The sequence below is a fragment of the Bubalus bubalis genome, chromosome 2, assembly GCF_019923935.1.
Source record: "Bubalus bubalis isolate 160015118507 breed Murrah chromosome 2, NDDB_SH_1, whole genome shotgun sequence".
In the NCBI taxonomy this organism is placed as follows: Eukaryota; Metazoa; Chordata; class Mammalia; order Artiodactyla; family Bovidae; genus Bubalus; species Bubalus bubalis.
Genome location: NC_059158.1, coordinates 37,999,114 through 38,016,464, shown reverse-complemented (window position 1 = coordinate 38,016,464; position 17,351 = coordinate 37,999,114). Strand labels below are relative to the sequence as shown.

The 17,351-nt window shown below is 49.1% G+C and overlaps 1 protein-coding gene across 4 annotated transcripts in view; it reads right to left on the bottom strand.

Moving 5' to 3' along the window:
• The window catches only part of MOCS1 (molybdenum cofactor synthesis 1), a 33,950-nt gene that overhangs the window by 2,878 nt on the left and 13,721 nt on the right, over positions 1 to 17,351 (bottom strand). For 2 of the 4 annotated variants that reach the window (XM_006074720.4, XM_044930444.2), the window contains exons 4-10: positions 7,477 to 7,641; positions 5,034 to 5,095; positions 4,638 to 4,749; positions 4,113 to 4,225; positions 3,522 to 3,632; positions 1,026 to 1,146; positions 474 to 521 (exon numbers count right to left, since the gene is read on the bottom strand). In XM_006074720.4, coding sequence (XP_006074782.3) covers positions 474 to 521; positions 1,026 to 1,146; positions 3,522 to 3,632; positions 4,113 to 4,225; positions 4,638 to 4,749; positions 5,034 to 5,095; positions 7,477 to 7,641 — 732 coding nt within the window. Of the gene's footprint in view, positions 1 to 459; positions 522 to 1,025; positions 1,147 to 3,521; positions 3,633 to 4,112; positions 4,226 to 4,637; positions 4,750 to 5,033; positions 5,096 to 7,476; positions 7,642 to 17,351 lie in introns of all 4 variants that reach the window. The other 2 variants (XM_044930447.1, XM_044930443.2) reach the window with 2 other exon arrangements.

Genomic DNA, 17,351 nt, shown 5'->3' with positions numbered 1-17,351 from the left:
AATATGCTTGCTGAGCTGCCTAAGCGCTGCCCAGCACAGAAACATGACACCTGGCCCAACGGCACTGATGATCCAGACACACTCGTGGCCCGGTCCCCAGGGCAGAAGGGAAGGGACAGACAACGACTGCATCCGAGCCGGGAGATTCCAGAGCCGAGGACAGGTCTCTGTCTTAACCAGAAGCTCCACTCTAAGGGGACAACTACCGCAGCGATCATAAGCTTAGAGCCACCCCACTCCCCAAGCCTGATCTCTTGTGAGACAGGATGATGACTTCTCTGGATATGCAGCGAGGGGCAGCCGTGGAAGGGAAGAAAAGCAGCAGTAAAGGCTGGATGGGGCAGGAAAAGATGAAGGATGAGAACCTCAGGATGAAGTGCAGGATCGGGGGGGCGGGGGTTGCCTTATGGCAGGGGCCCTGCCCCAGGGGACCCCCAGTGACGAGGCGCGGTTACGTACTGATGGTCACCCACCGATGAGGATCATGGGCCGGTTCTTCATCTGGGAGATACTGAACATGCCTGGGGTGAGCGAAGCGTGGGGGAGGGGAGTGGGGGCGGGGGAGAAAGAGGGCAGGGAGAGAGTTCACTAAGCGCACGATGGACACAGCGGTGTGCCAGCCGCGGGGCCACGCGCTCACCTACATGCACCCCAGCAAACCCCCGCAGGACACTGCAAGGCCGCCCACGACAGAGCCCAGAGCACGTGTGGGTGCCAGGACCCCGCCTCGGTGGAAGACAATGCGTGGGATGACCGAGAGGCAATGACACCCTCTTTTCCCCCCACCCAATGAAAACGGCCCCAGAGCCTCTGGGCTCCCTTGTCTTGCACGGGCTCTGCTCTGCCAAGAAGCATCACTGTGCCCCCAAGTCAAGAGGTCCAAGAACAGTGATGGAGAGCACAGACCACACGGGGTCCCCAGGCTCCCGCCAGGCTGCCCCTCATCCTCCTGCCCCCAAACTACGGACCTCCCTCCTGCTGCCAACAGCCCACTCGCCACCCAGCCCGGCCTCTCTGCACCCTACCTGCGTGCTGCCGCTTCTTCCTGCCCACCGCAGCCCCGATGACCCTCAGCAGCTCCTCCTCAGAGGCCCCTGCCCGCAGGTGATCCCGTAGAGACACCTCTGAGTTCCCGAAGAGGCAGACCTGGAGAGGGTCACATGCTGGGTGAGGCCAACACACCCTCTGGATCCTGAGCCCTGGCCCCCACTCTTAGAGGAGAACCCCGCCCTGGGCTGAGCAGGAGGCCTCCCTTGGCTGATCAGACTCAAAGCAAGATTTCCTGCAATGAGAGGCCGAAGGTGCTAGATGGAGTAGTCAAGAGGGGCTGTAAGGGCAGGAAGGCAAAACCAGACAAGGTCCGTGTCTGACTTCTAGTATGCTTCTTTCAGTCGAGTGTGCTTTAAAAAATTAATTAATTGCCAACAGAGACAGTGCATCAAAATCTAGATTCATACCTTCTCCTGAGACATTCCATGGAATGGCCTCTTGGCTGCCAGAAGAACAGATCCCAGACAGTGGGAGCTGCATCCAAACGGTCTCCTGGGAGACCGGCACGCACAGACCATTTCCCCTCCATCCTCTCCCCGTCCCTTCACTCCTGGACCCTGCCCGCCTGCCCCGACTCTGTCTGTGGTCCCTGACTGGCGGATGATCAGCAGAGGGCTGGTGGAGACGGCATCCTGGGGTCAAACTTGATTCAATGCTCTGCTGCTTCTGGGCTCAGCGGGGACGGGGCGGTCCCACAAAGCGAGATAGCTACTACCTCCCAGGAAGCCATATAAAGTCCCTACTAAGTGCCAGCTCTGTACATGGCGCTCTGGACACAGGCACCGAAGCATCTTTGACAAACTGAGATGGTCGGAGAGGATGTGAACGAGAGCTAAACGGAAGGCACAGCCGCCTCCTCGTGTGAGCTGGTGCCCTTCCTCGCTCCCCAGCAGCCCCGAAGCTCCACTCTCTGCCCTTCTCTGCAGCCAGGGGGGGCCCCTCCAGCTGCCTTCTGCCCAGGGGGTTGGCTGTTGGGAGGTCAGAAGGAGAGAGGAGGGAGAGGCCAGGCACTTCGGCAGTGGAGCTTCCGCCCACAGCCCCGGCCGGGCGGCCACTCCGCCGGGCTCCGGCTCTCCCAGGGCCCCAGGGACGCCATCTCCTCCAGGGCCCCTTCCTCCCAGGGGAGGGACAGCAGTTTGCTACGGCTCATCCAGTGCATCGACACCCCTTAACAGGCCCCCTGAACCCTGCACTATAAACAGCCTGTTCCCAACTTCCTGCTCAGAATCCTGGCTCCCCTTGCTGGGGCCGGGGCGCGGGCGGGAGGCTGGCTGACACAGCCATCATCTCTCATCTACAGCCCAGTCAGTCCTAGCCTCCAGCCCAGATAAGCCTTTGGTTTGTTTTTGGCTGAGCCACGGCACGCAGTATGTCGGAGTTTATGGGTCTGTCTGCACTTCTCTTCCACCCCCAATCCAGTTTCCCAACCAGGACTGAACCCTCAACCCTGCAGTAAAAGTGTGGCGTCCTAACCACTGGACCGCCAGGGAATCCAGCCCCTGACTTTATGACCGTCTGCTGCACAGCTCCATTCTGATGCCCAACTTGATGGTCTAAGCCCGCCCACCAGCACTCCCACCCCCAAGCAGGTTCCAGAGCCCACCAGACACCCGGGCACCCCTCTCTCCACCCTCACCTGCGTCTCCAAGTTCTTTCTCTCTTCCTTCCCACTTTCACCTCAACTCTTATGTTTGGAACATCACTAAATGGCATCTATTTTCAAATTCAAGCTGGGAGTGATTCTTCCTAAAATACGACGTCCACCTTGTAAAAAACCTCTGCACAGCACCCTGCCGTCAACAGAACACTCTGCACCTTTGAAGGGAGCGCTCATGCCCTCCACGTGGTCTCCCCAGAGCTGACCGAAACCTGCCCTGGCCCAAATTAGGGTGAGCCTCAGATATGCCTCCTCCCCCGCACCTGGAGAGAGGCGTGTTCCGCGCTCATCTGACAAAGAATCACATGCTACCACCCTTAGCTCCTTGGTCTCAGAAGGAGCCTTTGTGCCCATAGGAAATGGGCCCGTCTGTGCCTCCCTTCCACCCGCTATGCCCAGCGCTGAACGCACAGCACAGCACAGCACGTGCTGATTAGATATGAGGAATGGATGTTGGTTTCAGGGACGAGCCCCTGGCCTGGTGGGAAGGGCAACCGGGGTAGGGGTTGGGGGCAAAAGGCACCCTGATCCCTGCCTGGCCCCCTACCTTCCATGGCACTGAGTCCCACAGAGCGGCTCCCGATCAAGCAGAAGCTACTTCAGGGACCTAAGCAACGACGGAACCAGGGAGACGGTTCCATGGGAGCCACAAGTTCACCCCCATCTGCTGCTCCCATGATCCCCCTAAACCTGACACTATTTCACCATCACTCCTGTGTACCCTGAGAGCCTCGCCTCCAATCAGGGGGCACGGCTGGAAAGAAACATACAGAGCGCAGAGGGGTGGGGGTCCCGTGGGGGAATAGACACTCACCTTGAGGTTCCCGTCAGCTGTGATTCTCAGCCGGTTGCAGGTCCCACAGAAATGCTCAGACATAGATGTGATGAAGCTGACCTGGCCTTGGAAACCAGGGATTTTAAAGGCCTGTGGGCGGGCGTGGAGGAGGAGATGCGGGTGGGCCAGCTCTCCCTCCATGACATCAGATCTGACACTATTCCCTCTCCGAGGGAGCCCTGCAGAAAGCAGCCTGCAAGGCCCTCAGACAACAGAAACCCTGAGCTCTCTGCCCGCGCCTGGCCTGCCCAAGATGAAGGCTCCTAAAGTTTCAGGGACCTGGGGGCAGCACGGCCAGAGACAGCCACGTGGAAGGGCCAGACAAGGTCCCCTCCACCACTTACTCCAATGTGCCCCACGACAAGTTCCTTAACCCACGTCAGGGCTTCCTCTCTGTCAGTGAAGCAGGGAGTCCACTATGATGGCCCTGGATCGCTTCCCGCTTAAAGAGCACTGTCCCGTATCCCTGACTCCGCCCCCAGCACAGCCCCTGCCGGCTCTCCTGTCCGAGGGTCCTACGGTGGTGGCATGATCCTCCTCCCAGCCCCAGCCCCTCCATCTGCCCCCAACCTTGGCTGTGCTGGATTCCTCCTCGGGCAGCTTCTCCAGCTCCGGCCACTGCTGCCGGAGGGTGTCCAGCATCTCCTTATAGCTGACCATCTTCTTAAAGTTCCACTTGTTGCCTGTGTTGGGGGTGGGAGCCACTGAGTTGCACGCTATGGGGATGCCGGGGCTTCAAGTTCACCCTCCCGCAGCCCAGGAACCAGTTCTCTGCCTCTGGGTCAGGAGGGCATGAGGCTCAGCCTGAAATGGGGGATGGAACCACACCTACGCTCTCCATGAGAAGCCTCCGATCCCCACCATGGGCCTGGTGCCTGCCAGACCCCTCCCCACCATCCGTGGAGAAATTCCTACACACACAGTGGGGTCTGACGTCAGCAGCGTCCACAGGGGCGGCCAGACCTTGTCTGCCCACTCAGCCCTTCCCGGGGTCCTCAGCAGCCCGCCACTGTGCTCTCAGCAAGGCCCTGGTCAGGCTCCGCGGACAGGCCTTGGCCTCCTCTTCCCCCACCCACCCTGCCCTGTGGCACTGACCGTCAAAGGGCATGTACTCGATGAAGCGCACGTCCAGGGGGAGGCCCTCGGTCAAGGCCACAAAGTCCAGGAGTTCGTCCTCATTCAGGCCTCGCATCACCACGCAGTTTACCTTGTCGTGGGACGAGGGAACCGTGAGGGTCAGCCCTGTGGTGTTCTTTTTCCGGGGCGGAGGGCTGGTTCTGGCATCTCCCTAGGCTCTCCACCCAGAGTCCCATTCCTTGAGGCTCTCCTCCAGTTCTCCATGGGGTGGAAGATCCCAGGGGTCACTGGTTTTCTCCCCTCTCTTGTGGGGAGCAGGGGCAAGGTTGGAGTGGGCCAAAGGTAGTGGGGGCTACCCTGCAGCTGCTCTGGCCAGGGATGGAGGCTGTCTTGGAGGAGGCAGGAAGTCCTCACCTTCACGGGGCTGTAGCCCAGCTCGATGGCCTTGTGGATGCCCTCCATGACCTTGTGGAAGCCTGTGCGCAGGGAGAGAAGCAAGGGTCCAGGCACCGCCTCCCTCTTCCCCTGACCTCACACCCACAGTGAACTGCTAGGGCCATCAGGAGCCTCAGAGACCACCGAGTCCAGGGACCAGAGGGTAAATATTTTAGGCTCTGTAGGCCAAGAGGCAAAATTGAGGGTATGATGTAGACATGTATCATAAAGGCTTCATTAACTAAATTCAGAATATGATAATAATTGAGTATAACTTATAACACAGCTCTGCAAATAGAATGGAAGAGTGAAGTTCTTTTTGCAGGGACAATATTTTGCTTAATTGGGATTCATGGTGAATGTTCCTTATCATTAAATTCATGGCAAATGCTATCAGCAAAATCCATTCCTGACTCGCAGGCTGTAAAAAGCCAGGCACAGGGGCTGGACTTGGCTGGTGGGCTGCAGTGTGGGGACCCTGATCTAGGTGAACCCACTGATGGTCAAGAGGAAGAAACCGAGGTCCAGACAGACAGGCAGTACCCACTGGGCTGGGGGCAGGAGGGGGGGCTCGCACTCATCCTTCAGAATGCAGGTTCCCCAACTCCCTCACAGCGCTTCCTCCTCCCCAGTGCATCCATTCACCCACTCTTCACGTTCTCCTCAAGCACCTAGTAGGCCCAGACGCTGGGCCGGGCTGGTAAGCACGTCCCGTGCATGTGAGTCTCACCCATCTCTGTGGTTAATGCAGTGAATGCGGGCCCAGGCTGCCTTCTCCTCCTGTCCCAGCTCACTCACGCATCCAAGCATCTAGGTGCCTACAGACCCTCCCCTGCCCCCCAGCTGGCCTCCATGGCTTCCCCGTAGCATTTCTGGAGTAAGACGGCAATGCTCAGTCGCTCAGTCATGCCTGGCTCTTTTGCGACCCCATGGACTGCAGCTCACCAGGGTGCCCTGCACATGGGATTCTCTGGGCAAGAATACTGGGGTCAGTTCTCATGCCCTCCCCCAAGACAGCAGGAAGAGACGACAAAGCAAAGACTGGGCAGCATTTACACAATATGCTGTTGGAAAGATCTCTCTTCTGTAAAGCACTCTCCCTCCAAAAGGAGGCAGGGGACACAGAGGTGCAAGTGGGAGGGCAGATCTGACATTAGGATCTACTGTCTCCAATCTTCGTTCCAAGAAAGGAGTCAAGGAGGCAGGGAGTATGGGGAGTGTTTGTGGGTGGGCGATAGTGGGTAGGTGGGTGCAAATAAAGCTCCCAATTACACCTTCCACCTCACCCGCCTCAGAGACCCTGCAGGTTCAATTGACCTCCACGTCAGAGTAAGCTCCCTTGATTTGAACGCCCTATCCCTCAAGGCCCAGCAGGAATGCCTCCTCCTTGAAGTCCTCCCAGTATGCCCCTACTAGGAGAGACAGCCCTAGAGAGTTCTCTCGTCCCCTCTGAAGGCCTGAACTGACACCACACAGCCAGCAAAGGTGGTCCCCTGGCATCACACTCTCAGCCCTTCGTAGTCTATAAGGCAGAGCAGCGTCCTGTGTCTGTCCTTCCACTGCGCCCAGAGCGGCCCTTCACAGGAAGCGAAGACTGCCCCAGGCTTCCTCAGCACACTGCTGGGTATAAACAGGAAGTCACACACTGCTGGGGGGGTAGGGGGGGGTGGCGGGGAGGCGGGAGGAGGAGGTGGGGCTAAGCTCCAGGCTGTTTCCAGAGAAGGGGAAGGAGAGCTGGATCTCCCCCCATCTCTCTGATCCTCCAGAGCAGTCTTGGTAGTGTACCGCCCCTTCCCAAATCAAAGGGCGTCCAACCCTCTACAGAACTTCCCACCCAACCCAGGGCTCATGAACAGCTGGTGCCAGTCCAGTGAGACCCAGAGCTCGGCCCCTCCCTGGTGGAGCCTAGCAGGAGGCGGCCGTGGATGTGCTGGCTGCAGGGGGTGAAGGAAGAGGCTTGCTACATCAGGAGGGGCCCAGAGAGCACCGCTGGGTGCTGGGGGACCCCCCACCTGGCAGCACTGGCCCTGTCCCTGGCATCTAGGATGATGGCTTCCACCCCCAGGCTGCCCCACACTTCCTCAGACCTCACTACAGGGTAAACAACTTGTCCCAGCGTCCCAGGGACTGTCTTGGTTTTAAAATGGAACGTCCTGTGTTCTGGGAACCCTCTCCGTGCTCGGCAGGGCAGAGGGAAGGCTGGTCACCACGGTTCATTAGCATCTGACCCCAAAATGTCCTCAAGGGGGTGGCCACAGAGAAAAGAGACATGTAGCAAGAGTGAGGAGGGAGGAATAAATGTCTAGGCTTTGCGAGAGCCCAGACACAGAGAGGGAGAGACCAGGCCCCTTGCACTCGCCACGGCTCCCCTGCTACGAGGGCCTGGGAGGGTCACCCTCCACCGTGAACTCCATCTGATCACCTTTCCTGCGGACGATGAACTCAAACTTGGCTGGTACCAGCGTGTCCAGGCTGATGTTGATGGTGCTGAGACCAGCTTTCTGAAGCTGAGGTAGCAGCCGGGCTAGGTTGATGCCGTTGGTGGTGATGCCGATGGTCCTCAGGCCTTCCAGCCGGTGGAGCTGGGCTGGAGAGACAACAGGGAGGGGTATCAGCCTGCTTGTTCTTAGTGAGGCTGGGAGAAGGGCTGAAAGGAGAAACTCTGTAAGATGGATAGAAAATGGGCTCTGTGTGGACTACTACTGACCAGGTTTAGCTTAACAAGAAACAAGAATAAAAACAATGATCTAAAAAAGCAACCAAAAGATCAAACACCAAGTGCTCCCTTTGCTAGAGTGCAGATGGGACCGGATGGATTAAGGAGACCAGAGCCCAAAGAGCACAGAGGAGGAGGTTCTGTACAAAGTGGGAGGGAAGCTAGCCTGCAGCTGAGGCACCTAGACAAGGAGCAGAAGCGGGGGCCCTGCGCGTGGCAGGGAGGCTGCCTTCTAGGGAACTGTATACGGATGCACTGGGTGCTGGTCACCCTACCATCCCCACCAGCAGGGTATGGCAACAACTTTTACCCCAAGGCTGCAGCACTTGAGCCAGCTGAAGGGTGTGGGGGCAACCCTGAGTAGCCGCAGATAGCCAGAAGACACTGAAAGCTACGGCACACGGAAGAAAGAGACTGAAGACCACACAAATAAACGGAAAGATGTTCTCTGTTCGGGGGTTAAAGAATTGACGTCACTAAAATGCACCATCCTAACCCAAAGCAATCTCCAGCTTCAATGCAATCTCTATCAAAATTCCAGTGGCATTTTTCACAGAAAGAGAGCAAACAATCTTAAAATATGTATGGCACCACAGAAGAATCTCAACAGTCAAAGCAATTTTGAGAAAAGAGAACAAGCCTTGAAGCATCACACTGATTTCAAACTATATTACAAAGCTGTAACAATCAAAATGGTATAATATTGGCATAAAAAAAAAGACCCGTGAGGGATTCCCTTGGTGGTCCAGTGGCTAAGACTCCACACTCCCAATGAAGGGGACCTGGGTTCAATCCCAGGCCGGGGAACTAGATCCCACATACCGCAACTAAAGATTCCGCGTGCTGCAACTAAGACCCAGAGCAGCCAAATAAATAAACAAAGCTACATGGATCAATGGAACAGAACAGAGTCCAGAGAGAAACCCATGCATGTGTGGTCAACTAATTTACAACAAGGATGCCAGAAATACACAATGAGGAAAGGACAGGGAAAACTATATAGCCAAGTGCAGAGGAATGAAACTGGACCACCCTATTATGCCATACACAAAAATCAAACTCAGTTCAAAATGGATTAAATCTTGATGAGAAACCATAGGACTCCTAAGAGGAGACAGGCAGTGAGTCCAAGGGGCTTACTTTGACACTGATCTTGGTGATGACTTTTTTGGATTAGACATCAAAAGCAAAGGCAACAGAAACAGAAATAAGTAAGTGGGACTACATCAAAGGAACATGCCTGCACACAGCAAAGGGAATGGTGGACTTAAGTCTGCCTACTGAACTGCAGAGGATATCTGCAAATGATACATATGATGAAGGGTTAACATCCAAAATATACAAAGGACTCATACACCTCAGCATCAAAAAAACAAAAACAGCCACCTGATTAAAAAATGGGCAGAGGATCTGAATAGACATTTTTTCCCAAAGAAGGTCTACAAATGGCCAACAGATTCATGAAAAGGTGCTCAATGTTAATAATCATCAAGGAAATACAAATCAAAGTCACAATGATACCACTTCACGTTTGTTAGAATGGCTATGATCAAGAAGACAAGAAATAACAAGTGTTGGCAAGGATGCGGCGAAAAGGGCACCCCTGTGCATTGCTGGTAGGAATGTAAACTGGTGCAGCCCCTATGGAAACAGTGCAAAGATTCTTTAAAAATGTAAAAATAGATCTACCCTAGGATCAGCAATTTCACTTCTGGGTATTTATCCAAAGAAAGTGAAAACATCACCTTGAAAAGATATATGCACCCTATGTTCACTGTAGCATTATTTATAATAACCCAGACTTGTCCATTCATGGGTAAATGGATAATTAAAATGTGGTATACACACACAGAATGGAATATCATTCAGCCATAAAAAGAAGGAAATCTGGCCATTTGTAACAACATGGATGGATCCTGAGAGCATCATGTTAAATGAAAATAAGTCAGACAGAGAAGACAAATACCACATAATCTCACTTAAACATGGAATCTAAATAAAACCAAAAAACTAAAAAAAAACCCCAATAATCATGGATGTGAACAATATTCATCGACAAATATGTATTGATCAACGAGCAATACATAACAAAGGGAAGTAGGAAAGCATCCAGACGGTCAAAAACAGACAACTGGTAAATTATGCTTTGTCTAGATGATGGAATATCACGCAACTAAAAATGACTCTGTAGCAAAATATGTCAGGATGTTGGGAAATACACAAAGTCCAGAGGGGAGGTTAAAAATTAGGGTGAGAAGTGAAAAAGACAGGCGGGTTGCCAAACCAAAATGTTGACAGCAGTTTCAGTTGGGCAGCAGTGATATTATTTTTGCTTATCTGAAATAAACATGTATTACTTTTGCAATAAGAAAATGAAAGTGTAAAAATAAATGTTGTTGTTTTAAAAACAAAGAGAAGACCTTTACTCTGGGGACTCTGCCAATGTGAAAAAATTAGTAGTAGTTCTTGGCTCCCTTCAACAAATCAACCCTGAAGAAACACAGAAATCTAGGAACTTAAAAAAAAAAAAAGACAATCTTGAGAAACTCACAGGATGATGGACAGTCCCTTTTGAGCTGGTACGGGGAAGGGAGTGTGGAGCTGAAGGGGACTGGCGAAGGAAAGCAGTTAAGAGAAAGCCAGCGGGGGTGGGTGGTGGGCGGATAAGCTTTCTTGCTGCCCTTATGCACTGATGCCTCAGTATGATAACTGCTTGTCCCCTTACTGAACAATCTGGTGATAGAAGCACCAGAGAACCAGCTCAGGAATTCACTAGAGGTCAGGTGTGGGGGGGTGGGGGCGGGAAGCTGTCAATGTCCTGCTGGGAGTTGAAGACCACAGTGGGGGACTGTCTGGCCTCAGGCATCCATTCCTCCACTTCCCTCCTCCAGCGCCCACTGAGGGTCATTGCTTCCTTCCAACCTGCTTCTCCCCGAGGGCAGAAGGCCTGCTGGACCTCCATATTACATCACTCCAGGATTACATCACTCCAGGAGATGCCGTTCTCATCATGCTCTAGGTGGAGAGCATCTCCTAGAATTTCACAGTACACAACCTACAGTCTGACGTTAGCATCCTTAGTTAGGAAGGGCCTCGGGGCCTCAGTTAGGGCCAGCGTCAGGGCATTAGTTAGAGCCATAGTCAGGACACTAGTTAGGGCCAGCCTCAGGGCCTTAGTTAGGGACAGTATTTGGGCCTCTGTTGGAGATATCTTAAGGGCCCTAGTAAGAGGCAGGTTGTTAGTTAGGGCAGCATCAGGGGCTTAGTTAGGGACAGGATTAGGGGGATAGTGAGGGGCATTTGAGGCTCTTAGGGACATTGTCAGGGCCTTTTTTGGGGCAAGCATCAAGGATATAGTTATGACCAGTGACAGGGAGTGAGTTAGGACAGCATCAGTGTCTTTAAAAAAGAGTCAGGCCACTATCATAGGCAGTGTCAGTGACCTGAGTAGAGACAATATCAAGACCTTACTTAGTGAGAATGCCAGAGACTTATTTGGGGTTAGGGTTTAGGGTTAGGCTGGTCCCTGGTGAGGAAGATTATAGACATGAGTGAATAACTGTGATATTCTGGCAACTTGAGCTCTCTGGGCCTATCAAAGACTACGATCTGGCCTTGAACCTTTTCCCGTTAAGTAGTGTCATACAGAATAGCTCATATCCTCAGGGCAGGAAGTTTACTGGCTAAACTAAGGAGGCCCTTGAGAAGTACATCTAGTGCCTCCCCGAACAAAAACAAACCAAAAAACCTCAACCCTCCACTCATATCAATAGAAAAAAAAAAAAAAACGATCAAACAGACCAAGACTGTAAGAGAAATATAAATACAACAAAACAAATAACAGAGGATATTAACAAAATGAAACAAAATTTTTCATGGTAAAAGGGAACAAGGGAAAGCAGTAGCTAAAAACATTATTGTGAAATAAATAACACAAAAAGATAAATGGTAACATCCACACAGGAGAAATCGATGAGCTGGAGGGTAAGACTAAAGGGCTTTTCTAGCAAAAAGAAGAGAACAAGACACCAAAATATAATTTAAGAACAGTGGAGGATCTAAGTAGATGGGTCACATCCAAATAGAGATCCAAGAAAAAAAAAAAATTAAACTTGGGAGAAGGAAGGAATAGAATAATGGAAAAAAAATTTCCCTATATCAGGAAAATTTCATTGAATGCCAACAGGATAGATGAGGAAAAGCTTATCCTAGACACATTAGGTAAAATTTAAGGAAATTAGACAACAAAGGCAACACTCGATCCAGAGAAGAAGAGCATATCACCAACAGCAAAAACCAGACTGACGTAAGACTTTTCCCAATAGCCAGACTGATTAAGGAGACAATGCAGTGACATTCTTAACATAATGAAGGAACGAACCTTGAACACAAAATTGTATATGCATTCAAATAATATTATAAAATTACTACTTTAATACTATAAAACGGTGGTGTTGGAGAAAACTCCTGAGAGTCCCTTGGTCTACAAGGAGATCCAACCAGTCCATCCTAAAGCAAATCAGTCCTGAACATTCACTGGAAGGACTGATGTTGAAGCTGAAACTCCAATACTTTGGGCCACCTGATGTGAAGAACTAACTCATTTGAAAAGACCCTGATGCTGGGAAAGACTGAAGGTGGGAGGAGAAGGGGACGACAGAGGATGAGATGGTTGGATGGCATCACCGACTCAATGGACACAAGTTTGAGTAAACTCTGGGAGTTGGTGATGGACAGGGAGGGAGGCCTGGCGTGCTGCAGTCCGTGGGGTCGCAAAGAGTCAGACACGACTGAGTGACTGACCTGACCTGAACTGCTTTAAAACATTATAAACACTGCCTGGCACATCAGATTTAACTAGATTCACCGTCAAGATTGCAGTCACCATTAGAAACCACCACAAAAACATTCATATAGGAGAGAAACAAATCCAAGAGATACTGCAAGAAATGTGCATTTACACAGGATCAAATATCTTGGTAAAGTTATCTTAAAAAGAAAGAGAGGGTGCTTACAAGAGATACAGAGGGGCAGACTGTTCGTAATAACCTGAAAGTAAAATTCTAGAAAACACCAACAATAACAGTGGGGAAGGTTGAAAAAAAAAATCAAAGGCCTAAGAGTGTGCTAAAGCTTTTGCCTTGTTTGGAAGAAAAGTGGGGGATCATTTATTTAAAAGCCAAAAAGGAGGGAAAAACACAAAAAAGTACAACAGATTTTTAAAAACTGTTGAAATGAATCCAACTATCTCAATAATTACAACAAAGGCAACCAGAATAAACTTGCCAGTTAAAAGTCAAAGCTTGTCAAATTGGATCAAAGTAATAGCTGTGTGCTATTGTGAGAGACATACCGAAAGAATAAGAACACACAGCAGTTAAAAATGAGTAGATGAAAACAGATAAAATAATCTTATGAAAGCTAAAAGCAAGCTGATATAGCTTTAGTAAAATCAAATACAGAAACCTTAAGACCAAAAATATCATTATGGAGAGAGACCTACTACTTAGTGATAAAAGATCCAATTTATGAAGAAGACATAACAATTCTAACCACATATGAACCTAATAAAATCACCTCAACTATAGATAAAATAAAAAGCAATAGGACCTCTGAGAGAAACCAACAAATCCACCCACTTATTTATTGTTGGCAGGCCAAGCAGATGGAAAGTCAGCAGAGACTAACATAACCAAAGGTTTAGGCAAGAAAATTAACCAGCTGGGTCCAATAAACAAATATAGATTTTTTTCATGTAATAATTAAAGGATAAGCTGCTCAAGAATTAAAAAAAATTATAAAAATGGCCAATATACTAGGTCATAAAGCAATCCTCAATAAATTTGAAAGGATAAGTTTCATACAGATAAGATTCTCTGGCCATATAAATTACACTTTAATAAAACTATGAATTAAAGTCCTCATCTCTTGTATCTCCTGCATTAACAGGCAGGTTTTTGTTTTTGTTTTTTTTTTACCACTAGTGCCAACTGGGAAGCTGCTGCTGCTGCTAAATCGCTTCAGTCATGTCCAACTCTGTGTGACCCCATAGACGGCAGCCCACCAGGCTCCCCCGTCCCTGGGATTCTCCAGGCAAGAACACTGGAGTGGGTTGCCATTTCCTTCTCCAATGCATGAAAGTGAAAAGTGAAAGTGAAGTCGCTCAGTTGTGTCCAACTCTTAGCGACCCCATGGACTGCAGCCTACCAGGCTCCTCTGCCCATGGGATTTTCCAGGCAAGAGTCCTGGAGTGGGGTGCCACTGCCTTCTCCGACAGGGAAGCTGACTTCCCTACAAACAGTGCTGAACTTCCTCAGAAAATTAAAAACAGAATTACCACATGACCCAGCAATTCCACTTCTGGGTATACGCCCAAAAGAATTCAAAGTAGAGTCTCAAACAGATATCTGTACATCCATAATCACAGCAGCATTATTCACAATAGCTAAAACATGGAAGCAACCCAAGTTGATCAATGAATGAATTACCAAAATGTAGCACATTCATCCAATGGAATATTATTTAACCTTAAAAAGAAAGGAAATTCTTCAATATGCTACAACATGAATGAATCTTGAGAACCTTTGCTAAATGAAATAAGCCAATCTCACACACACACACACACACAAAATCCAAATACTACAGGATTTCACTTCTATGAGGTTCTTATTCAGTTTCCCAGTCATGTCCGACTCTGTGACCCCACAGACTGCAGCATGCCAGGCCTCCCTGTCTCCCACCATCTTCCAAAGTTTACCCAAGTTCATGCCCATTGCATCAGTGATGCCATCCAGCCATCTCATCCTCTGACACCCTCCTTCTCCTTTTGCCCTCAATCTTTCCCAGCATCAGGGACTTTCCCAAAGAGTTGTCTGTCTGCATCAGATAACGAAAATACTGGAGCTTCAGGTTCAGCATCAGTCCTTCCAGTGAATATTCAGAGTTGTCTCCTTTAAGATTGGCTGGTTTGATCTCCTTGCTGTCCAAGGGACTTTCAGGAGTCTTCTCCAGCACCACAGTTTGAGGCATCAATTCTTTGGCTTTTTGCCTTCTTTACGGTCCAGCTCTCACAACCGTACGTGACCACTGGGAAGACCACAGCTTGACTATATGGACCTTTGGCGGCAGAGTAACGTCTCTGCCTTTCAATACACTGTCTAGGTTTGTCATAGCTTTCCTGCGATGGGTCTTAGAGCAGCCCACACCATAAAGACAGAAAGTATAATGGTGGTTGCCAGGGGCTGGGGAAGAAGAGAATGGGGAGTCACTGTTTAATAGGAGTAGAATTTCCGATGTACAAGAGAATAGGAAGAGATGGTGGTGATGGCTGCATAATAATGTGAATGTACTTACTACCGCTGAGCTGTACCTTTAAGTAAGATGGTAAATTTTCTGTTATGTGTATTTAAACACAATAAAAAAAGGGGGGGGCGACATCCCAACAGAATTTTCCAGGGAACATGGTAATCAGATTCTAAAATTCTCATGGACAAAGCTTGGTATAGCTAGCTAAAGCACTGTTGAAGATTAAAACGCATTTCCCTTATCAGATAACGGACTTATGAAGCCATAGAGATTAAGACTGTGTGATACTGGTGTACAGATAGACAAACTAAATAGAATAAAATGAACTCAAAACAGACCAACGCACACATAGCTGATTTATGGAGGAAGTAGGAATTATTCAATAGACAGAACTAGAAAAAGTGACTATTCATGTGAAAAAGAATGAAACTGGATTCCCCGAAGTTACCCCCAGATTAACTAAGGACTTAAATGCAAAAACAAAACTTTAAATATTTCAGTAAAACCATAGGCATTATTCTGACCTTGAGTGACGCGTTTCATTAAGTACAAAAAGCACTAACCATAAAAGACAGAACTAATAAATTCAAGAACTACTACTGATCAAACAAATTGTTACACAAAGTATGGCTTGTTTTTTCAAACTGGGAGAAGATATTTGCAACATATCTCAAGAACTTGGACCATACCAATATGAAAAACCAAACAGAAAAATGAGCACATGACTTGATCTGGTATGACACAGGAAAATAAATAAATATATATGTAGCTAATAAACACGTGACAAGACACCTGACCTCATTCTAAACAGGGAAGTACGAAGCAAGACCACAATAAAATGGCATTTTATACACAGTCCATTGGAAAGAGTCCAGAATGATAATACTGAATGTTGGGAAGGATCCAAAAGACACTTAGGTACTGCTAGGGAGAGTTTAGAGTTGTACAACCTCTGTAAGACAATGCCGAATTGTTTGCAAGGTTAAACATTCACATATCCCATACCCTGGCAATTCCTTTCCTAGAGAAAGTGTGCACCAAGATGCAGTTGCATCTTGCATGAGAATACAAGTGTTTCAAGCAGCACCGTTTATAACATCAAGAAACTGGAAAGAACCCAAACGTTCACGAACAGGAAGTGTGGTGTATTCACGTAATAGAACAGGAGACGGAAGAGAAAAGGAGACGGAAGTGAAAGAAACGAACTGCAACTCACAGTGACATCTGTGCATTTCAGTTGCGTCAAAAGAATAATGCCTGAAAGACTGCACACAGCACAGTGCTTAAAAATTCAGGAACACTATCTCATTCTTAAAAAGCAAAGGAAGGATAAACAAGGCATTTAAAAGTGTTTTCTTAAGAAGGAGAAATACAAGGTAGTGAAGTCCATAGAGGCGGTCAAAGGTTTTTTCCAGGGTTCTGATTCTTCAAAAAAAAAAATTGATGAGGTAGCGACTTTCCTTAGGAATTCATATCATTATCAAACAATGTAAATACATTTGTATAAATAAAGTGAAAAAGGCCATGCATGGATCAATAATGAGATTATTTAATGAACCCAGGGTTAGGATTTACTCTGAAATTCTATGTAACTAGAGTCCATCAAAAATAATTTGTAAAAACTTCACCCTGTTTCAAAAATCTTTCATGCCTCTTCACTGCATCAGGCCTCTTACTAGGGGCTCTGAGCTTTGGGACCTGGATGGTCCACATTTCATTTCTTCAACATAATGGAAGAACAGAACGGAGGACGGAAGAACAAAACCAAAAAGGGAAAGCCTGCAGGACTGAGCGATTCTCCAGCTAAGCTGTCATCTGACAGAGATAAGTCAGTCTTGAAGTCAGAAGCCAAAACAAGTGGCCCGCAAACATCGCCAACACTATCGCAGGACCTGTGTGTTCACAGGCATACCTCGAGGATACTGTGGTCTTGATTCCAGGCCACTGTACTAAGGCAAGGATCACAATAAAGCAAGGCACACAGAGTCTCCTGGGTTTCCAGTGCATGTAAAAGTTATGTTGGACTTCCCTAGTGGTCCAGTGATTAAGAATCCATCTGCCAAGGCTGGGGACATGGGTTCTATCCCTGGTCTGGAAAGATCCCACATGCCACAAAGCAGCACAACTACTGAGTCCAAGCACCCACAGTCCGTGCTCTGCAGTGAGAGAAGCTGCTGCAATAAGAAACCCGTGCACTGCAACACCAGGAGTAGCCCCCACTGGCCACAACCAGAGAAAGCCTGTTCAGAGCAACCAAGACCCAGTGCAGTTAAAAA